The 22,296-nt window shown below is 48.9% G+C and overlaps 9 protein-coding genes and 1 non-coding gene across 11 annotated transcripts in view; 1 reads left to right on the top strand and 9 right to left on the bottom strand.

The window, feature by feature from the left end:
* The window catches only part of FOXG_22625 (uncharacterized protein), a 2,958-nt gene extending 2,190 nt beyond the window's left edge, over nucleotides 1-768 (bottom strand). The window contains exons 1-3 of the mRNA XM_018403029.1: nucleotides 504-768; nucleotides 280-433; nucleotides 119-229 (exon numbers count right to left, since the gene is read on the bottom strand). Of these exons, the coding sequence (XP_018257699.1) occupies nucleotides 119-229; nucleotides 280-433; nucleotides 504-571 (333 nt within the window). The 5' untranslated portion in view covers nucleotides 572-768. The remainder of the gene's footprint in view (nucleotides 1-118; nucleotides 230-279; nucleotides 434-503) is intronic.
* A 4,283-nt stretch (nucleotides 769-5,051) lies between these two features.
* Nucleotides 5,052-6,333, bottom strand: FOXG_16885 (uncharacterized protein; the record flags this gene model as incomplete). Its single annotated transcript, XM_018396902.1, has 4 exons — nucleotides 6,158-6,333; nucleotides 5,948-6,110; nucleotides 5,367-5,898; nucleotides 5,052-5,311 (listed from the first exon to the last, which is right to left on the bottom strand). The coding sequence occupies exons 1-4, from the start codon at nucleotides 6,253-6,255 to the stop codon at nucleotides 5,052-5,054; spliced, it is 1,053 nt and encodes a 350-aa protein (XP_018257698.1). The 5' UTR covers nucleotides 6,256-6,333.
* A 461-nt stretch (nucleotides 6,334-6,794) lies between these two features.
* Nucleotides 6,795-8,056, bottom strand: FOXG_16884 (uncharacterized protein; the record flags this gene model as incomplete). The annotated part of the gene is made up of 2 exons (XM_018396901.1): nucleotides 6,795-7,793; nucleotides 7,853-8,056. The coding sequence occupies 2 exons, from the start codon at nucleotides 8,054-8,056 to the stop codon at nucleotides 6,795-6,797; spliced, it is 1,203 nt and encodes a 400-aa protein (XP_018257697.1).
* Nucleotides 8,057-9,471: 1,415 nt separating this feature from the next.
* On the bottom strand, nucleotides 9,472-12,164 carry FOXG_16883 (uncharacterized protein). Of its 2 annotated transcripts, XM_018396899.1 has the most exons (4): nucleotides 11,352-12,164; nucleotides 11,094-11,301; nucleotides 10,833-11,042; nucleotides 9,472-10,773 (listed from the first exon to the last, which is right to left on the bottom strand). In XM_018396899.1, the coding sequence occupies exons 1-4, from the start codon at nucleotides 11,722-11,724 to the stop codon at nucleotides 9,711-9,713; spliced, it is 1,854 nt and encodes a 617-aa protein (XP_018257695.1). In that variant the 5' UTR covers nucleotides 11,725-12,164; the 3' UTR covers nucleotides 9,472-9,710. The 2 variants fall into 2 exon arrangements, with proteins under 2 accessions (XP_018257695.1, XP_018257696.1); XM_018396900.1 differs by having other exon boundaries at nucleotides 11,094-12,164.
* Nucleotides 12,165-12,536: 372 nt separating this feature from the next.
* FOXG_22624 (uncharacterized protein) lies at nucleotides 12,537-13,423 on the bottom strand (the record flags this gene model as incomplete). Its single annotated transcript, XM_018403028.1, has 3 exons — nucleotides 12,537-12,654; nucleotides 12,768-12,866; nucleotides 12,921-13,423. 3 exons carry the CDS (start codon nucleotides 13,421-13,423, stop codon nucleotides 12,537-12,539), a joined length of 720 nt encoding a protein of 239 aa, XP_018257694.1.
* Nucleotides 13,424-13,474: 51 nt separating this feature from the next.
* FOXG_22623 (uncharacterized protein) lies at nucleotides 13,475-13,618 on the bottom strand (the record flags this gene model as incomplete). Its single annotated transcript, XM_018403027.1, has 1 exon — nucleotides 13,475-13,618. One exon carries the CDS (start codon nucleotides 13,616-13,618, stop codon nucleotides 13,475-13,477), a length of 144 nt encoding a protein of 47 aa, XP_018257693.1.
* Nucleotides 13,619-15,220: 1,602 nt separating this feature from the next.
* Nucleotides 15,221-16,287, top strand: FOXG_16881 (uncharacterized protein; the record flags this gene model as incomplete). The annotated part of the gene is made up of 3 exons (XM_018396898.1): nucleotides 15,221-15,388; nucleotides 15,437-15,790; nucleotides 15,844-16,287. 3 exons carry the CDS (start codon nucleotides 15,221-15,223, stop codon nucleotides 16,285-16,287), a joined length of 966 nt encoding a protein of 321 aa, XP_018257692.1.
* A 210-nt stretch (nucleotides 16,288-16,497) lies between these two features.
* Nucleotides 16,498-16,569, bottom strand: FOXG_22622. The gene has a single exon. It is a non-coding gene; the product is annotated as a tRNA-Gln (tRNA).
* An 835-nt stretch (nucleotides 16,570-17,404) lies between these two features.
* FOXG_16880 (endoglucanase) lies at nucleotides 17,405-19,008 on the bottom strand. The gene is made up of 3 exons (XM_018396897.1): nucleotides 18,484-19,008; nucleotides 18,003-18,437; nucleotides 17,405-17,952 (listed from the first exon to the last, which is right to left on the bottom strand). Exons 1-3 carry the CDS (start codon nucleotides 18,829-18,831, stop codon nucleotides 17,587-17,589), a joined length of 1,149 nt encoding a protein of 382 aa, XP_018257691.1. The 5' UTR covers nucleotides 18,832-19,008; the 3' UTR covers nucleotides 17,405-17,586.
* Nucleotides 19,009-19,977: 969 nt separating this feature from the next.
* On the bottom strand, nucleotides 19,978-22,229 carry FOXG_16879 (uncharacterized protein). The gene has a single exon (XM_018396896.1). The coding sequence runs from the start codon at nucleotides 22,185-22,187 to the stop codon at nucleotides 20,139-20,141; it is 2,049 nt and encodes a 682-aa protein (XP_018257690.1). The 5' UTR covers nucleotides 22,188-22,229; the 3' UTR covers nucleotides 19,978-20,138.
* Between the last annotated feature and the right edge of the window lie 67 nt (nucleotides 22,230-22,296).

Below are 22,296 nucleotides of genomic sequence, written 5' to 3'. Positions count from 1 at the left end.
AGTACTTGGGGAGGAATTCGTTCTTGTACTCGTCGGTTGCTCCCTTGAGGTTGGCAACCCATTGGGACTGTGATTCAGTTAGAGCTTGCACCATGAAAGATGGAATTAGTGTTCATACTCTCCAATCGACGTAGATGTCGGAGACAGCATCTACCAAATACTTATCCTCATTCGTCTTGCCGTCATACTTGCCGAGGTCGCGAGAGAGGAAACGAAGGACTGGGATATGCTGTCAAAGGCGTTAGTCTTGTTTCAAAACTCAACTGTGAGTTCACCAACCTGAGTGAGGATGAGGCCTTTGTACTCAAGAGAAGGAAGGCTTCCAGTGCGGGTGATGCCCTGCTGCTTGAGCTTCTCGCTGGTCTCTGGCCAGGTATCAGGGTATTTATAACGCTTCTCCTCGAAGTCAATACCAGCATCCTTCAAGAACAGCCTATCAATTGATTAGTCCAAGAACATTTGACCGTCCAAATGGGAGTCGATATATGCGACGCAATACTCACTTGACAACTTCTCCGCGGCCAAGCTTGCCGATGGCGAGGTAGTGGTAAACGACTGAGTCTGAGGACATTGTTGCTGAAAGGGTCGAGTGTAGATCAGTTTTGATTCAAATTCAATCAATTGCTGTTGTATTCTTGCTGCTGCTGCTGTCGATAAAGCAGATAATGACACGACGACTCCAAAACATTTATACTGAATCATAGATCACAGCGCCCTTCTCGCGGCAGAATCTCGGCTGCAGTCAGCGTTTGGAATCAAGCAATTACGTGATCAAATAAGGCGCATCTTACTGGTGATTCCAGACTGTGCAGCAAGTATGTCAGCGGGGCGTCAATAGGTGCGCACCTGGATGCGCACGTAAGTGTCACGTGTTGCGCACCCGGTGCGTCTGTAAGGGAGTTATGTAAGCCCAACACCCTTGTAGCTACCCCTTTCCGTTGATAAAGAGCCTCACTTCGCCGCGCAACGATCTACTCAAATCATCTCTCCTAGAATGAATCCAGTTACAGCTACTCGTCAATTTTCTGATGACTGCCTGCCTCCTGAACGCGAGTATGGCTCTCGGGAAGCCCTACACGCCGCGATCAATGCATGGGCAGCTCCCAGGGGCTATGCGTTTGTCACTGGGAAGTCGAAGAAAACAGAGAGCGGCAGACGAATTGTTTTCTTCAGCTGTGACCGTGGAGGAGCACCTCCAAAGGCCTCGGGCGTACGGCAACGGTCAACTACAACACGGCGTACAGGGTGTCAATTCTCAGTCCTTGCGAAGGGAGGCCTTGGGATAAAGACAACGTGGCGCCTTACACACCGTCCCTGGCAGCGAGTTTGCCCCTCACAACCACGAGCGAAGCACAAGCATGTCTGCACATCCAGTCCGGCGGGAACTATCCAATGTAGGTAGGTCACCTGGATGAACAACCTTGCAAACGCTGGTGTTGCACCGCAAGAGACCCGGTGCTACCTACGTCTGTACAGGGAGTTTCATGTAAGCCCAACAACCCTTGTAGCTACCCCTTTGCACTTGATAAACGAGACTCACTTCGCCGCGCAACGATCTACTCAAATCATCTCCTCCTAGAATGAAATCCAGTTACAGCTACTCGTCAAGTTTTCAATTTTCTGATGACTGCCTGCCTCCTGAACGCGAGTATGGCTCTCGGGAAGCCCTACACGCCGCGATCAATGCATGGGCAGCTCCCAGGGGCTATGCGTTTGTCACTGGGAAGTCGAAGAAAACAGAGAGCGGCAGACGAATTGTTTTCTTCAGCTGTGACCGTGGAGGAGCACCTCCAAAGGCCTCGGGCGTACGGCAACGGTCAACTACAACACGGCGTACAGGGTGTCAATTCTCAGTCCTTGCGAAGGAGGCCTTGGATAAGACAACGTGGCGCCTTACACACCGTCCTGGCAGCGAGTTTGCCCATCACAACCACGAGCCAAGCACAAGCATGTCTGCACATCCAGTCCATCGTCAACTATCCAATGCAGATAGGTCAACTATTAACAACCTTGCAAACGCTGGTGTAGCACCGAAAGAGATCAGGTCCTACCTACGTCAGAACACAGAGTCTCATGCCACCCAGCAAGACATCTACAACTGCATTGCACAAGGCAAACGAGACCAGAAGAAGGGCCAGAGCACAATCCAAGCTCTTGCTAATGAGCTTGAGGCTGAGGGTTTCTGGAGTCGAATACGCTTCGACGAGGATGGTCGGGTTACAGCTGTGTTGTTTGCCCACCCAGAGTCGCTAACATACCTTAAGTCATACCCGGATATACTTATATTGGACTGCACATATAAGACAAACAAGTATAGGATGCCTCTTCTCGATATCGTCGGTGTTGATGCCTGTCAACGATCATTCTGCATCGCCTTCGCCTTCCTCAGCGGCGAGGAGGAGAAGGACTACATCTGGGCGTTAGATCGGCTACGTTCAATGTACGAAGCCTGTAGCGCAAGGCTGCCATCTGTGATCCTTACAGACCGCTGTCTGGCCTGCATGAATGCGGTATCTCATTGTTTCCCGGCTGCAGTATCGCTTCTATGCCTTTGGCATGCCAACAAGGCAGTCCTGCGTTACTGCCAGCCAAGCTTTATGCGTCATAACGATGCGGCTCAAAAGCCTCAAGGCCACCAAGAGTGGAAGGACTTCTACGGAAGATGGCATGAGCTCGTGGCATCGGGCAAATGAGGAGACATTTGAAGACAGGCTTCAGCAGCTCAAAGAGCGCTATGCTTCAGCTCACGCCCGGGAGGTCGCCTACATCGACGACATCTGGGCTTTAGATCGGCTAAATACAGCTTGTGAAACCTGTAGTTGAACGGTACCTTCACTTTGAGAATGTGGTTACAGCCCGAGGCCTGGGTATTCATCAGCTCATGAATGCGGTATCTTCATTGTTTCCCGGCCTGCAGTATCGCTTTTATGCCTTTGGCATGGCCATCAAGGCAGGCGATAGTTAACCTACCAGCCAAGCTTTATGCAGACCATAGCGATGCGGCAACTCCAAAAACCTCAAAGGCCACTAAGGGAGTGGAAGGAACTTCCTACGGAAGGATGGCATGAGCTCACGTGGCATTTCGGCAAAGTTGAGGGGGGAGACAAATTTGGCTCGACAAGGACAGGCTTCCATGCCAGCTCAAAGAGCGCTATGCTTCAGCTCACGCCCGGGAGGTCGCCTAGAGCATCGACACAATTGGGCTTGACCTCTACAAAAAACCCAAAGGCTTCACGTTGAAAGCTTGGGTTTGGATCGGTATCTTCACTTTGAGAATGTGGTTACATCTCGAGGCGAGGGTATTCATCAGCTCATCAAGGTGTACCTTGATACTTCCCAGCTAGATCTCTTTGAGGCCTGGAGGGCTATCAAGCTGGCGATACTTAACCAAGTAGCTGAGCTCCGAGCAAACCAGGCGAAGCAGCAAATCCGAACACCCATAGAACTCTCAGGGAGTCTATACAGCATCATACGAGGCTGGGTATCTCACGAGGCATTGCGGAAGGTTGAGGCGCAGAGAAAGCGGCTCCAACAGGACAGACTCCCTGCCTGCACAGGAGTCTTCTCAGCAACGCTTGGGCTCCCTTGCGCTCACACAATTGAGCCTCTTCTACAACAAGCCCAGCCGCTTCAACTACACCACTTCCATACGCATTGGCATCTTCAACGAGAAGGAAACCCTCAATTGCTCATAGAGCCCCGCCGTCAGTTCGATCAGGTGCCAGCTACGTCAACATTGCCGAAGACTAGCACTCAGCGCGAGCCATGTGCATTTGAGATCGTCGAACAAGCATCACAGACGAGAGCCAACCCCAAATGTTCAAGATGTCATACACAGGGCCACAGGATGAGCTCAAAGGCATGCCCATTGCGATATGCGCATCTTGTATCTCCCTCAGCTTCTACAGCGCCCCCAAATACGCTGCCGCCATCGACTACACCAAGTTCGGCTCAACAGCCAGTTCCCGATCCATCCTTATGCTCAATTTTGCCACAGCAGCAGGTAGCGCCGCCAGCGGCACTATGTGATCAAGAGATGGTGCCGTCCCCGCCAGATATAATAGCACTGCCATCCTCATCAGCGGATGTACCTCCACCACCAGATATGCCGCCATCGGTACCAGCGTCTGGGCCAGACATACGCTATGATGACCCTCGTGCTATATATGATCGATATATTGCAGCACGGATGGCATGGTATAACAAGCTGCCTCGAGGTAGCTTAAAGACTAACCAGGAATATCGAAAGGCAATGGGCCTCCCTCAACGCTACGATAAGACAAGTTACAGCTGGTGTTTGGATTATAAGCAGATGGGTAAGCGATGCACATCAACGATACCTGGACGGGAGTGGACTAAGGAGGAGATGATGGCGTACTTGGATTGGACCAGGGTAGAAGATGAACGTGTGGAGAGGCAAGTCGCCCAGGAGATGGGCGACAACCCTCTGGCGAACAGGCGAACAGGCATGAAGGAGATTTGGAAGAGGGTTGAGCAGGACATGATCGACCAACAAGCTCTGTACTCGAACGATAAACTGGCTGAAGACTGTATCATAGTTACTGCTTAGATTATTATTAACGCCTACATTACTTATATCCCAATTATGGCACCGTGAGAAAAAATCTGTATAGCAGAGCAGTTCGTCATCTAGAGATTAGAAGCAATACAATAAAATACAATAGGCTGGCTGGCATACAAGGGTGTTGGGCTTACATAACTCCCTTACAGACGCACCGGGTGCGCAACACGTGACACTTACGTGCGCATCCAGGTGCGCACCTATTGGCGCCCATGTCAGCGGGCATAATTACCTAAGGTGCCCGAAAAGGTTCACCAAAAGAGGGGATTGCATAACGTTGACCAAGACATGCCGTTGTAAGCTCCGAAATAATTCGGAGACGTGTCCTGAATGCGAGAGTACGAAGGTGTTGATGACAGCATGGTCACAGTCAATTGAACAGGCAGCTAGTGCCAATGGATATTAAATTGATGGACAGCTAGTGTCAAGAATGTCTAAGTCTTCACAAGTCTCATAACCCGTGCAAGCATCAATAGGTATCCTCGTATTCGTAGCAAAGGAGACCCTTCTTGATATGCATAACATCCTTTACCTTGGCCTTGAGCTTGACGGTCTCACCAATAAAGATACCATGGTCAAGAGTAACATTACCAGCAGCCTCATTGTTGTAATCAAAGTTGACGAGGGGCCCAGAGATGTCTTTCTCACGCTTCTTGAGATCACGAATTTGCCATGACCACCAGAAGCGGTCAACGTTGGCATGATGGACCCAGAATAGAGGATCAGCAGCTGTCAGAGTCAGTATGTGAAGCATGTCAGGTGGTGAGAGTGAGACGGAACTTACGACTCTGCCACTTGTCAGTCATGGTACCATACAACCCACCAACTCCCCAGTGTCCACCAGAGTGAGTAGTGCTCTGCGTAAGACGATCAAAGTGGCCAAAATCACCCTGCTGCATCCCATCCTCAACAGCAGCAGGACCACTCATATCCCTAAAACTCAACGGTGCAAAGTCTCTTCTGATACAGTTAGGGTTATACGCCGTACCATTGCCAGGCCCCAAGTTCGACTTGAGTCCCGCAAACGGACCTCTCTTGATGCAATCACCACCAGAGCGATCAGGAACATCCCAAGGAGGATTCACCGGCAGACCAGGCTCAGGGTTAGAGAAGTTTCCAGGGATCCAAGCTCCGTTTCCGCCGAAACCGTGTTTGTTGTCAAAAATAGGTGAGTTTACAAACACGGAGGTGTCGTTGTCGGGACCAGCGGCGTCGAGTGTCCAGTCCCAGTAGGGAACGCCGCCTTTCCAGCCACAGGTCTGAAGCTCTTGTTCGTAGGAGTACATGAGTAGACGGTGGTAGGGGTAGAATACGCCCTGTTGGAGTTAGAAGATGAAACGTGAATCGAATGATGTGTGGACGTACTGTGAAATGCACGTCATCGGCGTTGATGATGTGCGTGCCCAAGAAGTCATCCCATCGACTCCGAGCGCCAGGGATATCGACAGTAGAAGACTGGGGAGGTTTCTTCATCAGGCACTTCTGAGCTTTGATGTACTGATCTCTCTCCTTGACACTAAGAGAGCGCCTACCACCAATCAGAAAGTGATCAACCAAACAGAATCAGTTACATACCATTCCCTTCTGATGAAAGGTTTCTTACAGCTCTTTGCCTCAGAAACAGCCACGCCTGCAAGGAGGACAGCAGTCCACAAAGACGTAATAGCAACCATGATGTAGGCCTAAAGAACACCAGAAGACAAAATGCAGGGACAGTATCAGAAGATGCACCTGGTCACTCAGAAGTGTCTGAGACGAGCGATCGACAAAAGAAAGGAATAGGAACGCTCCTTTGTATGTTTTGAATTTTTTGCCTCAGTCTGCAGGGTTCACGAAACTGGACCTCGTTACCGAACAGCACCTGCAGCGTGACATTGCAGATGCTGCTACATGCACATTGGTTGAAGCGCTGGCAAAAGACTCCGTGACATTCCCTGTTAAGCGATGGATCCGGGGACTCGGAACATCAGGGATCACCCTTACCGACGAGATAAACTTGGCCCCAAGGCCGGCGGATTTCCACGACCCGCGCCGGAGAATCTAATCTGCAGGTTAAAATCCTAGTTTCGCTTGAGTTGTTCCTTGATGATCCGATTGTCTTTACCAACTCCACTATACTGTAATGGTCAATGATCATCGACAGGTCAAAAGTGCCTGAAGGTACATATGCATGTTGGTTCTGGGTAAATTGAAAGGGTTTTTATTAGTCAAATTACACTGCATGGCTTGGCGTAAGCTCCCTGTCCTCACTTCCCCTCTCCGTCCACGATCCTGTGGTCAAAGATCCCTGCGTCGTTCGCATTGTCGTGATATCTCGTTCGTCTCTTGGCTTACCCACTTCAAAGACCTTCCCCTCCAAAGGAATAGCATCGTTGCTGTCCCCTGCAGCAAAAGGATCCTCATCTCCACCGTAGATACCCCTTCTCGAGTTTACCGCTGACTTGTTCACCAGTCGTGACTGTCGTGCACTCTGTCCAACATCGTGATACCGGTTTCCGTAGCCGGAGCGACCGGCTGATGTTCCTGATAACGTCCAGCCCATTCTGTGTAAGGCGCTTTGGACGAGGGGCTTGAGAAAGGGTGCGGATGATGCGATCATGATGAGGATTTGCTCGAGGGCTGTCCAGGTGGCGATGGAGTTTGTGAGTGCCCATGCATCTTTCGCCATGCCGAATTCTTTGACAAGGGTTGCTTTTACGATGGAAGCGACGCTTGCAAACATGCCCAGACCCATGAGTGCCCCAACAAGGATCTTCTCTTTCAGCGGTCTTTTGAGCTTCCAAAGGAACAGTGTCGGTGCCAAAGACAGCATGATGTCTGTTGCAATGTTGATGCCGGACCCAATGTTGGACATGATGTGAATGCCAGTTTGCGGAAGACAGCTGGCTCCTTGTACTGTTTCCAACAATGATGTATCCCATGATGCTTCGAGAGGTCGACATTGAAGGAGGATGAAGAAGGTGTTTGCAACGCCGTAGGCTATCAAGATGCCCATTATGAAGAAACAAAAGACTCGCCACCACAGTACAGTTGGCTGGATTCGGTGCATCATCATTGCGATGCTGACTTTGATGAACATCATAGCAATGCCCCAGATGGGGATCGCAAGGAATGCGTATTTTCGCGACCAAGTCACTTGAGATTCGGTGATGAGACGTGGTGATGTATACATCTGCGGTATGAGGAATCCGAAATCGACGACAGCTGCACACTGTAACAAATAATCGTCAGTGATAGGTCTCCCCGAAGGCAAACAATTATATAACTTACAACTCCAATCGTCATGCTGTAGTCCTCCCAACTCACTCTCCAAACCGGTCTTACTCGCAACCATATCCTCGCCACAAACATAGCCAACGCAATAGCAAGAAGCGGCGAAGTTATCCCCAGATGCGCAGCCGCAAGTTTGGCAGCTCGTTCCGAGATGGGGAAGAAAGGGCTCCCATCGCTGGGAGGCTTTGGAGGACCTGACATACGTGAATATCACAGTGAATTAATAGTTTAAAACTTAAAAGCATCAACTAAGAAAGCAAACAAAGATCCAGTGGTGAAGGAATCGCTGCAGATATTTGTATGCACCTCATTACCAGGATCAACACTTGAGACAAGTCACAGCATCAAGTTTTCTTCACATGCACGTCTGGCACTCTACTGCGTAGCTCTAACTTGCCTTGCCTGCAGAATGTTTCCATTTCACATCCTGTGACAGTGTCACTACCGCTTACTGCTTCTCTACATTACGCCAAGCCAGCCGCGGATCGACTATGACGGCCTCATTGCAAATAGTGAAAGCTCCGTGAATACAGAGAAGGCTTGCAGTAGATAGTTACAGCCACTGAGGCACAGCTGCAGATACCTCCCGAGACAAAAGCCAGGGGTTCCCAGCATCGTTACGCAAGCGAAGCAAATCCAGCCCCTCGGACCGAGTGGACACGATAAAGTGTCCGCACAGAACTGTATCTCGTTCCAGGATTTGTAGCCGGTCACCGGTAAATCCTCCGTAATGTGATCCGCGGAGACAAGCTGGCGTCCACTAAGAATCCATGTTTCCGTTCCTGCATCTTGGGCGATGCCTGTACAGCGTTTCAGCCAAGATTCCTTTGGGAAAGGATTCGCTTTCACACTACGAGTGAAGTGCACGAAGCGAGTCTGGCGAGAGGAGCGAAGTCCTGGTCGATAAGATAGGAGAGTTCAGTTGTGGCTACGGATGCCTGGGAACTTAATATCTGGGTAAACGGGTTAATAATTCGGATAATCGATCCCGTACAGCCCGTAACCCCAAAGGGATTTTCTTTCAACGACTGGGGTGCGGCTTGGCATGGGTGAACTCAAGAGAGAACAAAGAAAGGAAATGCCCCTGGAAAGACTTGCAGATGTTCAAAACAACACATTTACTTCTTCTTCAATTTCTTGGCAAAGCAATGCATCCTCTTTCGCATTGATCACCAAGTGGACTCAAGCTCGCAATTATTACCTTACAAGTTCAGACGACTCGCTTACACTCCAGCGGTTTCGACATCTCCGCTCCGCACTGTAACTGTGATACTTGAGCCCCGGTCAAATCTATTCCCATGGTCTGATAAATACCACCAGGCCCCATAAACTCAAATGTCATTGAGTAACCACTGCAACACCTCCCTTGGGGTCGTGCAGATCTCGGTGCCATCCCCACTTCAAGCAGGTATCATTGAATGAAACAGAACTGTTTCATTCCTGCAAACGCCGCAGATTTGCATACATGAATTTTCATGCGCTGCGGCTAAGGTAATGAACTTTTGATTGGACCGAGATTAGGTTCATATTCGGCAGTTCATGTTACGAATTGATGGATTGGGACCCGTTGAGTTATTTGAGCCGCAGTGGCGAATTATATATCTAGCTGTATGCCTCGTGTATATGGATCGATTTTCATCATCTGAACTTGGTAATCACCTCGCTTGAAGGCATCGTTATTCGTTAGGCCATGACTGCAATGATTACAACTACGACATAAAAGACACAAAACGAGTGGTTTGACAGAATCAAGGTTTGGTCAATGTCATGAAATTCCTTAATTATGCCTTCTCAAAAAAGCTGATCTGGTAACTCATATCCAAGCCAGAGGAATACAAATAGAGACAACGCTTCATTAACAGAAATATCGGTAAGCCCTCTTCCACAAAGGCCAGGTAACACGTGCCTCCCTCTCCTGATCACTCATCAAATGGACACGATAATAACGTCGTCCAGTCTGGATATCAATATCATCCAAAGCCACGAAGTTCGTTCTGTACCAAAGCTTGTGTCCGAGGTACATGATCAGGACAATGGGAACAGCCATGAGATTCAGGAAAATGTTCTGCACAATGTCGTTTGTGGTCTCGTTCTTCTTGTGATCAACAGGATCGACAGCTATCCAGACTTGGCTCAACAAGACAAGGACATATCCAGCCAGAGCGAACCAGGAGCCGTATGTGCCGGGTCGTGAGCGGAATGGTAGTTGCTCGAGGGTATGTGCCGCGTGTGCCCATGCGTTGCGGAAGCGGATATGAGTAAGACAGATGCTGCCCCAAGTAAAGAGAGTCGCGAGAGAGCTAATGGATAACAACCAGTTGAAGACGACATCATGAGCCTTCAGATCAGCGATGAAAGCTAAAAGTCCAATACAGCAAGAAAAGATAATAGCAGCCAAAGGTCGACCCTGTTTATCAACATAGGAGAAGATAGCCGGTGCCATGGATTGATCAGCAAGAGCAGCAAGGGTTCGCGAAGAACCAAATACCGACGAGTTGCCAACGCTGATGACAGCAATGAGAATAACAGCGTTCATAACACTGGGCAGCACAGTGGTTCCGGCAGTTTCGATAGCGACGACAAAAGGTGAGGCCGCAGAGTTGGAGGAGCTAGCGTCCAAGATTCTCGGGTCGTCGTGAGGAACAAGAAGGCTGACGAGCATCAGGGCTACAATGTAAAAGAGGGTGATGCGCCAGAAGACCTGCTTGATGGCGCTGGGGAGGGATTTGCGAGGATTGGCTGTTTCCGCTGCTGCGAGGCCGATGAGTTCGGTGCCGGTGAAGGAGAAGCATGATGTCACGAGTACGGAACAGAAGCCTTTGAAGCCGTTGTTGAATAAGCCGGGGTCGATCCAATAGCGGCCTCCGATGTAGCCCGAGGTAGGTTCTCCTCCTATGTTGATTACAATTCCAAGAAGACTGGGTTTGTTAGTCGCTGGACTTTTTAGACTCTCAGTGAGTAGTGGGACGAGGCTTACATGAAGGCTACGATCGCAGTGACCTTGATGATGGAGAAGACGAATTCAGCTTCACCGTACGCTTTAACACCAAACAAGTTGATGATGAAAATGGCTGCTAAGAAAATGGCAACAAAAACGGATTTGGAGATGTCTTCATTCCAGTAAGTGATTGTGAATGCGCCAGCAATGATCTCAAGCGGAAGAGTGAAGAGCCATTGAAGACAGTAGCTACGCACGTTAGCGATGCTCTCATCTCATGAATGAGTGAGTGAGACTTACTTCCATCCCATAGAAAAACCCCAAGAAGGATCCAGAAAGCGAGTCGAGAAAGCAGAGAACGAACCGGCGATGGGGAAGATGACACAGAGCTCAGCGAGCGATTGCATGGTGCAGTATTGAAGTGCGCCGATGACGATGTATGAGAGGAGAACACTTCCAGGACCACCTTGGTGAAGAGCACTGCCAGAAGTGATGAACAAACCGGTACCTATCAGATGTTAGCAAGCATCTCACAATCAAACACCGACTTTCACCTACCAATAGCACCGCCAAAAGCAATCATCTGCAAATGCCTGCCCTTCAATTCCCTCGCCAGCGCCGACGTAGCAGTCTTTGCATTGGCCGCACGAATATCGAAATATCGATCCCCCGGAACATGAGGCTTCGGCTCAGAGTGATACCCCTTATCCCAACCCTTCTTCAATTTTCTCCTGTCCGCTCTTCTGAATCCATCGAGCCAATCATTCTGCTCCTTGTCGTCTTCCTGCTTCGGCGCTGAGATGGCCCATGTCGTTGTGTTTTCATCTTTGTGCGAGACATTGCTCATGTTTCTCATCTCGATGATCTCGACATCGCGAGTGAGTGCCACTTCGACTTTGATGTCGGTGGTCTTTGGTTTATCATGTGACATTTTGAGGGGTATTATGTTATGAAAACGCGAGAAAGATCGTGGGTGAAAAAAAGGCGCCAAGCCTTAATTGATGCGGTGGAGTCAGATGCAGGTAATTATGTAAAAAACAACAACGTGGGAATTATGGTCTGGTCCGTGAGCCGCATGTCATCGCAAGTACGGATAAAAAGAAAACAAGGGAAGAAAAAAGCAAGTGATCGACACGATTTGACGGGGAGGCCACTAGATAAAAAAGATGCAGATGCATGCAAAAAGAAAAAAGCACGGGCGAAGGAATGAAAGGTACGGAGGCGAAAGGGGAACTTCGGTCACTTCGGCTGCAATGAGGAGACGGGATCCTCTTTCTGGGCAGTGACCCGATGAAACTGTGTGGCCAGCCCCTGACGGCTTTTCCACTAATCTGCTTTGGACATTTGAGTACAAAGTGGCGTGCCTCCAGGTCAAGACTTTGACATGCCGGGATTGGCTACCTTTGAGCCCAGCATTCGAGAGGCTTTTTATCGCTACAAGCTTCAAGCTCCCAGGTAGAGGCCAGAGAAGGAAGGTGATTCATGCTACCGCGTGGCAGAGGGGGGCGGGGGGTCAGGGGTTGCAAAGTCTAGACCCTGACGAGTGAGGGACCGCGATTTGAATGCTCCGTGACAGGCGTGATAAACGGGCGGATAAAAGAAGGGGTCTCTGAGCCAGTCATTCTCTGTACATGATAGGTTTGTCACCCAGTAACATGTCGCAAATCAGCCTTATCACTCTCACCTAAGATCCCTCTCCACTCCATAATTCCACTCATCGACCTCTTCGAACACTAACCTGCACTATCGAATAGCGCTCCGAGGTCGGCAATTAACTTTGGCGCCATCACGGTCCAGGCCAAGAACAGAAATGTCGCCTAGATCCCTTTTCTGGAATGACGCCGCCCAGAAGCCAAGAACTCTATTTACGTTGGTCTTTTATCTAAACATAACATGCAACATGATTATTTTAATCTACCCAAAACCACGTGGTTGTGGATGGCAATTAAACTGCTTAGCACGCCGCACGCGCACACGATTCCTTCGTCCAATTTGATCAAGCCTGCAGCTGCTGAGGAGACGGTAACGTCGCAGATGCCAGCTAGTAATTGGAGCTTGCTGGCTTGTTTCTTACTGGTCTTATGTCAGATGCGGCACAGATTTGACACGTGAAAAATAAATACTCACAAGATCAATTGCTTTTCTGGGGCTTGATTGGGGAGGTTCAATTGGTACAAGGAGTATATCTGGGTGATGATCCCGCAAACGCCTGCGGCAAACCATATCCGAAACGCCCTGATCTCCAACCGTCTTGCACCTTTCCAGGGGATAAAGCCGATGCTATTGAAGATAGTCGCGTTATCAAACGTCAGGTATACCGCTATCAGTAGCTGTCGAATGACAGTGACGTATGCTAGGAAATAGTCCTGGTGCTTCCGCGTCAGTGCTCTAGCGGCGGAATTGAACTGCTGGATGAATCTGCCGGTTCGGAGAATCTTTGCCGTTAGTGCTAGTTGTTTCATCAAGAGCTGCCAGCGCTGGATTGAGGTTATCGGGGCGTTGTTTCGGCCGAGAAGCCAGGCGGTTGTGCGGGATGAGAAGATGAGGAGTTTGAGGAGGATGTCGCGCTCTAGCGTGGTGAAGCGAACGTCGCTGAAGTTTGAGGCGATTGTTGTTACATTGTTGATCATTTTGCGCTCGGTCACTACTGCGGAATGAGTGTGAAACTGTGAGGTGAGGCTTTACAGAATGGTGAGTTTGAGGTGAAGCATGAGGCGGTGAAGTTGCTGGGGTTGCGATACGCCAACAAGGCCGAGTAGCACGTCACCCCTTTGGGATGCGGAGAGCGTATTCCAGCGAGTCAACTCCACGATTTTCTCGAACATGAAAAAAGATGCCTCGGCTCGATGATAAGAAGATCTGGGATTAAGCTCATTGTAGATTGACGATAGTGGGTCCTGATTCGAGCTGGAAAGGCATCCATTTGTTCGGCAACATTAAGCCAGGAATTTGACGGGCATCAACCAATTAACGGGCGCTTTTATGAACACCAGTCCCCCCTATACTCATCTCGCTATATTTTGGGATACACCTCATTTCATAATATGTACTAATTTGAGCGTTGTGGAGCGTAACCATACTTCTGTACTCGAACTGTAGGGTATTTTTCGCTTTGAGCTTCAACCATTGCCTTGACCATACCTCAAAAGACAGTCGAAGCACTTTGAACTTTGCTAGGTATGACAAAGAACAAGAAAGTAGCATGCTTCCCCTTTTCTCTCGACGTATTATTGTTTGAGATGTATCTGTGCGGCTGCCCTAACAGCAACAAAGGCTATCGAACACTCATGCTCGATGCCGAAGTAGACGTCGGATCAGGTGCTCAAAGCAGCTCGCCACATCCGCAGATAGAAAACGATATTCTATTTCCGTTCATCACATCTCACATAATATCACGACTTCTATAGCCGAAACATCGCGAACTCATTGCTCTATCAAGTCTTCCCCGTATCTTCATGATAGCGAGATCGGGCTTCGGCGGATTCAGACGCATCGAGACTCTGTATCCGGCTCCACCACGAGCCGAGGCTCGCTCGCCAACCCGATAGCTTGGGTACGGCGCGGAATTACAGCGCCAAACTAAGAACGAATCCCACGATTTTGGTGAAGCACGATTCGAGACATTAGCGGTCTTATTCCCGGGTTTTGCGGCAGTGGCTGAAACTTGCCAAGTCGAAAAGAGGCTTTGAAGTTGGAGCCTAAGGCATGACAAAACAAGTCAGAGATCCAGCGACTCCGTCTGCATTTAAGCTTATAGCACTGTCCACGATCGGCAAGGCAGACACGTGAGTAGGAAGAATCGTAAGTTCAATACGAATAATTGGTACGTGGATTATTTATTGTGTTCCATTATTAGACGCGTCGGGAAATAAAGGAAGTGATCGCGTCTTACCTGCATGGAAGATCATCGCGCTGATTGGTCCGCTCGGTTTTTGATACAGTCATTGTGGATGGGAGGATGATCGCTGATCCAACTTTGGGGCTGCTGAGGGGGCCATTTAAAGAGAACAACAGTCAAAATTACAATTTTGTAGCAGTAGATAGTGACTTCTTATATTGGCACTTCAAAGACATATCTGAATGTGGTTCAACTGGCGTGGCACAGAGACATGAGAAGTCCGAGTCCGACAGAGAAGGCTGACACCCGAACATCACAGCCCACTTGGCGCATCAAAACTCCATTGATCAACAGAAATGCCACCGACCGTTTCAGATGCTACCCAATCACCGGTCTATTCCCATCCCTAACGAGATTAAACCCACAGTAAGCCGCCAAGATGTAGTCCTCATTGGCAAGTCTACCAGCTCAGCCCTACCCACCGACCGAGTTCCTTCTCATCCTCCCTTTCTTTCTCCTCTCAACTTTAATTCTAGCTTGACTTTTCTTTCCCGTGGATTTGTTTGCCCCTTTGACTCCACTCGCTACGATGCCGACCCTCGAGCCTGCGACTGATCTTGACTCTAACGTCTGGTATCAGCTCTCCGAGTTGGCTGTTGATGATAATGATGGGGACTTCAAGTCTATGCTTCAACCTACCGCGCCAGGAGGTGATTTGAGAGTCGGGGCCGCTAACAAGCAGTCATACTGGCAGTTCGTATGTAATCTCTCTCGCGAATCAAGTCAAGATACTAACGTCGCTTAGCAAAAGATAGGAAACAAGCCCGGCCGCTACCAACTCCGCTGCTCAGACACGACCGTCAAAAAACAACTGTCCGTATGCTACCGACCGGAGGTAATTAACGAGAAACTCCGCACAAGACCATGCTTGATGCCCATTGAAGACAGCGAAATGCAACAATGGGATATCTCGCTATGGGATTCTGATACATATCGGTTGACGAATGTCAAGAACGGCACGAAATGGAACTTGGACTGTATTCCTAATGGACCGGTTATCTTAAGCTCTGACCTTGAGGGGGAACAACCGCGGCAACATTGGTTGATGAGTAGTGTTGGGCAGGTGAATAATGAGATGTACTCTACGGTATACACCGCGGTAAGTCAACAAACTGTACCCATACGCGACCGTCTTACTGATTGAATTCACAGCCGCCTAAATCAACAGGTGAAAGCACCGCTACAGCTGGCACAACAGGTTCCGACTCAACAGCTGCCACTGCTACCTCAGACTCAAGTAGCGACCCCAGTAACAACAGCAGCGAGAGCAATGACAGTGGCAGTGGCAGCAGTGGTCTCTCAACCGGCGCAGTCGCTGGCATATCCGTCGGCGTCACCCTAGGCGTCGTCGCACTCGCTCTCGCAGCATTCTTCTTCTGGCGCCGCAACAAGCGCAAGTATCAAGTCGCCGGTACTAGCTCACCAGACTCTCCCGGAAAGCCTGACAGTTCTCCCATGGCTGTGTCGCCTAACCCCGCGTACAGCTCTGTTTACTCAGCTGAGAAGAACAATGCTTCCCCCGCGGCTGAGATGATGCATGAGCAGAGACCTGTTGAGTTGTCGACTGGTCAGCATCAGAGACATGAGCTCCCATAGACGAGGGGCGGATTGGAGTCACATTCACCTGTACATATAGCAACAATGTATTCCAGCGAGGCGCATGACTTTCTGATACCAACACTATACAAAACATAATTAATCATGTTTTATCTGGCTAACAGGACCAAGAGCCCTCGGCGAATAATTAAAATGCAAGGAACAAAAATAAGATCATGTTTGCGACAATATGGGGAAAGTGCAAAAGAAAGGTCTCGGAGGGAGTCGAACCCTCGCTGGCGGAATCAGAATCCGCAGTCATAACCGTTAGACCACGAAACCATGAAAGGTATGACCTTGATTGCTGGAAGCACAAAACTCAATTGGCATCTAAGTTCGCTACCCTGCACACGCCTGTATCGGCCCCACAAAGCCAAACGGATGCTTCCACTGCCCAGGTTTGTTCGACCCTCGATTAGACTTTGAGCTGCTCGTCATGAGATATCTTGTCATTATAGGACTTGGAAGTTAAGCCCCACAGGATATCAGAGTTCGCGATGGTATTGTGCTTATGGTAAACACTCTGGTAAAAAGCATTGCTCTTGGGAACAATATCCGTAAGCCAACTGTGCTTGCACACTTTTGAATCTGGGATGGATCGAGTCGTTGGAAAGAATAGAAACATTGTCAAGATATCAAATTTGGTAGATTTATGCAAAGCCGTAGATGGTAGCTGAAATCTAATACCACTTTGCGCTGAGAATTTCGATAAAGTGTCTGATGAATATTAACGAAAGTTGTGCTGTCTGGTAGAAGGATCTCGTGCTTGGCCGGGTTATGAGCTACTCAAAGAGTACAGTTTGATGCATGCAAAGCATCAAGAGATACAGGATAGGTTTTCATAAGACTAAACCTGATAGAATGTTACCAGAATCTGTAATTGCATTCGAGTCGATCGATGTGACGGACTTTCATTAGATGCTTATTATAAACAACTTCTAAACAGTAATAAAAGCCTATTCGATGACCAGTTTGTCGCTTTCAAGGCTTGTTCCCCAACAAGAAGATCTGTTATTTATGTGAAATTGGGTTGCATATCGGGCAGAGTATTTCGGCTCGCCTATACCAAAGACGCAGGAAAGGGGTTAATTGCACGGAAATGTCGTTTCATATCAGGCACCAGAGTAATAAAGCTTTTATATATCATATATTGCGTGAAGGCTGCCAGGAACATCCATAAATGGGAATCCATATTGGTGCCTATTGGATCATTCCAAAGCTCGTGTTATCTGCCCAGCCTAACTGACGAACACCCAAACACTGTTGCCTCCCAATATCTCCATGACTCAGCATCTCTACTTAGATATAAGCCTTGAGAAGAGAGTTGTAGTACTGATAACCAGTACCGCTGGGAGGCTCAAAGCTGAACATGTAGTCAGCCCACCAAGGACCAGCAGCCCACCAGGTAACACCCTTCCAAACATCAGAGTTCTCCTTAAGATAGTCCAGCATATTCTTGACAGCAGTCTTGCAGGTGTCGTTAGGACCGCCGGCGAGTTCACCGATCATGCCAATCTTCTTGTTCTTCCTCAACCACTCAGTAGCAGCCTTGACGCGCTCGACTCCAATGGTGGTGGAGACACAGTTAGGTGAAGTACCGGAGCTGTCAGAGTCGAGGTACTGGTGCATTTCGTACACGATCTTGTCAAGAGGGTCGGTGAGAGCCTGGTGGTATTAGCTACGGGAGTCATTGGAGAAAGAGGGGGAGTACACACCTTCATGTTGTCGTTGACATCGGGCCAAGACCAAGCACCGGACCACTGGTTACCCTCAACAAAGATAGTCTGGGTAGCGCCAGCAGCACGAATACCATTGATAGCAGCCTGGTTCAAGTTCAGAACAAGAGTCTGATCCATGGTGTTGTACTCATTGTTAGTGTCAAAGATGACTTTGCTGTTGCTCTTGAACTGGGTAGCAAAGTTCTTCCACCAGGTCTGGAAGTCAGAGGTTGAAGTGATGATCTTGTCAAAGTAGCGGCCGTAGTTGTGAGGGTCGAGAATGACGTTGGCGCCCTTGCCGGTGATGTGGTCCACGATTGTGGTGAGGTTCTTGAGGTAAGCGGTGTCAAAGGGTCCGGTCATGGAGCTAGGGTTTGTGCGTTCCATGCGGAGTTGAACGCGGAAGGCGTTGTAGCCCTGAGAGATGAGGGTCTATATCATGTCAGTCATGTTCTCGCCATTCCAGTGTTTGACTTACATCAACGGCAGCGGGATCAGGGAAGATAAAGTGTTTTCCCCAAGTTCCAGGCAAACTGCCCTCACCAAACTCACCGCCAGCCTCATTAGTACCAACCCAGAGAAACTTTCCATTTCCAGGTGTACCAGTAGGTGTGCTACCACCACCAGTAGTAGTCTTGAGGGTGGTAGTAGGTTCCTCAGCAGTACCGGGGATGCACTGGCTGTACCACTCATTAACGACGGTACACTTGTAGCCAGAGACGCAGGTCTTTGAGCCAGTCCAGCCGTTTCCACCGCATTGGGCCCATGCTGCGTTTTGAGCGACCGAAAGGCCGGCGAAGAGGCTGAGAGCGAAGAGGGACTTCATGATGCTGGTTGATCTGAATGCACTTGTCAACTGAGGAGTTTGATGACTTGAGGGATTCGTGAATCTTTTATATCTGATTTACTATGGGTAGGAAATTGGTTTCTAGCCAGATCGGGAGTATATCTTTCGACGATGTCGGAATCCGTTGCTCGACATCCGTCGAACCATAACTGGCGTCACTAGGATGAACAAACTGTCAATCATCCCGCAAAAAGCCAACTACCGGCCCGCGATCCGTAATAGTACCCGGAACTGTCACCCGCCAAGCCTTGGATAGTCCACCGAACAATCATCTTGAGCATCCGGAACCATTCTCCATCCGGGAATCATCACTCAACCGATCCGTAACTGACCACGGAAGAGGTGACTCCGCGCTATGGGAATCACGGGCACATGATCAATTTTAAAAGTGCACCTATGTGGTATTTGCAAGCCTGGTAATGTAAGGAGACATGAACCGTGTTTCTGGGGTCGAATCATGGCATTGTGTGGGGATCGGAGGTTGGTCCTCCGAGGCTGTTTTGAGATTGGAGCGATGCTCGGGTCTTCGGAGACAAGGCCCACGGATCCGTCATTGAAGGAATAATTTCAATAACAGATTTCAAAAAGGTTAAGACGAGAAATCTTACCGTTGTAAATGATACTTGTTGTAAGTTCGCGATTGTTGCATTCTCGACTTCTACGGTGTCTTGGAGTGCAAGATCGTGAAATCCGCGTCAATTGTCAACTTTCACCTCGATCAAAACCAGACATACCCAATGTGGGGTTGAAGAAGCTTGAGAATTCCTTTATTTTGCATAATTTAAGATTTATTTGTTGCTATCGAGTAACATTCCATGTCCCCCAAGCCGGTGATGATCTCAGGACAACGGTTCTCATCCTTCAAATATGCGTTGAAAGAAGACACAAATTGAAAGAATGGTTGGATATCATTGATAGTATCACCAGATGAGCTAGAAACAGAGCTGCTAAGACGTCGCGTTCAGATACTGTCTTATTCGTAGGCAGATATCGAGCTCCAAATGATTGCTTGTTGACGTTAGGCAGTTGAGTATTTATCACGCCAAAGGGAGACTCATGTCTCAGAGAAAAACCGACTTCCAGTCTTTCGACATGGCAAATATCATCAGAAGGGATAGTTTGTTCCTTTTATATTTGAATGCCTCATCTTTTCACCCTTGTCACTTGGAGTGCAGTGTTATCAGTAGCTTGAAAGCTACTCGACTGGTAGGAAGAAACTTCATCTTATCAGAAAATACCCAGACCAAAAACGCCATATCCTACAAAAGTTCTAGAACCCCTTCGACCTACCGCCTGAACTGTCCAAACCAAATACTATCATCCGGTCTCATCCCTTTCATAACACCCTCCCTACTACACAATCCCCTCTCTTCATCACCAACCTTCCAATCCTTCATAACCTCCGGCCTCACCAACATCTGCATCAACATTCCAGACTCAGCATGCCAAGTATTGTGGCAATGAAATGCCCAAAGACCCGGATTGTCTAGTACAACACGGATAACAGCCCAAGCATACCCCTCTACTGTAAGTGTATCTCTCCTCAACGGGTTTTCTAAAAGCCCGTGTGATTTCAGATACCCTGGTAAGGCAGCTGCGCTGGGCGGATAGCCGTCGCGACCTTGGAGGAGGACGAAGAATTTATGGCCGTGAAGATGGAAGGGATGAGCACCGTCGTCGAAGTTGTTGACGGAGATGTCTATTGTTCGAATGCCGGTTGTTTCTAAGACAAATTCCTTCTGACGTTCAAAGACCTTCTCATTGATGGCGATGGGGTTCTTGACAGACGTGCTCTGTAGTCCACTGTCGAGAAACCGATGTAAAGATGGATGCGTTGCGTTAGCATGCCAAGTTGATTCATTAAAGAACCCCCTTGCCAAGCGCCAATCGCCAATCTCGAAGTTTGCGCGAAGAACGATGACTTCATCCGCTGGAGGTGGAGAAATAACTTCAACGGGTCGAAGAGCGGTGGTATTCAGATCTCGACAGATGACTTCGATTGCATCAGGCCATTCCTTGCTCGTCGGCTCTTGAGAAGATGTCTTCTCATCCTTGCCGGTATATCGAATGATGGCTCTCGTTTCAGACTGAAGACGTTCATTCTTGTTTTTGAAGCAGTGCGTCACCATTCTAGCTCTCATCCAGAACGTAGTAGCTGTTGTAGCGTTTGTCTCGAGGACAACGCTATATCGCTGTGCTGGAAGGACGTTTACCCGATGGATTGGTTCAGGATGGACGTCTGTACCATCGACTTCGGTGACGTAGAATGGATGCTCGTCGAATTGAATCTGAAACTCTGCAAAGGCGCCGACGTTGATGATGCGCAGTCTATGCCGTTTCCCAGCTTCCAGATCAATTGTCGGTATCTCAAGATCCGTGTTATTGCACGCCCAACCCTCAAAGTCCGCACAATCGCGAACATCCCGCCCATTGATGAGACCATTATCTGGTACCGGCTCGTTATTTTCTTGATCAGGAGCAAGATACTCCATCAAAAGCTCCGAGGTCAAATTATGGTAATGATCCTGAACCATAACAACTCTATCAGTCGCGTAGTCCATCTTCTGCAGGTCCTTTTCCTTCTTGGAGTGAACAACCATAGGTCCAAGCAATCCATCTGACGCTTGTGCGCTATGATGCGCATGATACCAATACGTTCCATGCTGACCCTTGACATCAAATTTATAAGTAAAGTTTGAGTTTGGCGCGATGGCGCATTGAGTAATGCCAACGGTTCCATCCATATTGTTCGTGCCATTCTGAAACATGCCGTGGAAATGAATCGCAGTCGCATTAACAGCTTTGTTTTCAACATGGACAATAACAGTGTCGCCTTCGTTGCATTCAAGAAGAGGTCCAGGATATTGGTTGTTGATGAGAATCATTGGTCTGAAGACTCCATCGGGATTGAGGACGGCGTCGTTGATGGTCCAGAAATATTCTCTTGTTGTTGGAGGGGAGTTGAAGTTCCATGATGGTGAGAGGGTGTATTCTTTTGTGTCGCGGAGTTGAGGTGTTGAGGGGATGGGTTCTTGGTGTTTGATTGTCTCTGGCGCTGGAGCTGGCTTGCTTGGTTGAGGGGGTTTTGGATGCGTTTCTTTGTGTGTTGAGGGTCGGGCCTGGAGGTTGAGCGTGACTGCAGCCAATAGAAGTGTTGATATGAGGCCAGCGACAGCGATGAATATTGTCAAGCCCTTGCTTTTTGGCCTTTTGGTCTTCCACGAAGCCTTCTCGACCGCTAGCTCTGTCTTCAAAGCAGCCTCATCACCAAGGAACCATCTCCCCTCACCCTCGCTCTCATCTTCCTTCACCCAAGGCGACTTGATCTCATCCATATTTTCTCACACTCAACGATTAAAGAAAAAGCCCACGTTGTCATGTCGTTCGTTCAAAAGAACAAACTCCAAGTCCAAGATGAACCCTCAATGCATACTCCACCCCACC

This window comes from Fusarium oxysporum, chromosome 13, assembly GCF_000149955.1.
Source record: "Fusarium oxysporum f. sp. lycopersici 4287 chromosome 13, whole genome shotgun sequence".
Taxonomy (NCBI): domain Eukaryota; kingdom Fungi; phylum Ascomycota; class Sordariomycetes; order Hypocreales; family Nectriaceae; genus Fusarium; species Fusarium oxysporum.
Note: the sequence above shows the minus strand (reverse complement) of the source record. Positions and strands in the feature narration are given on the sequence as shown.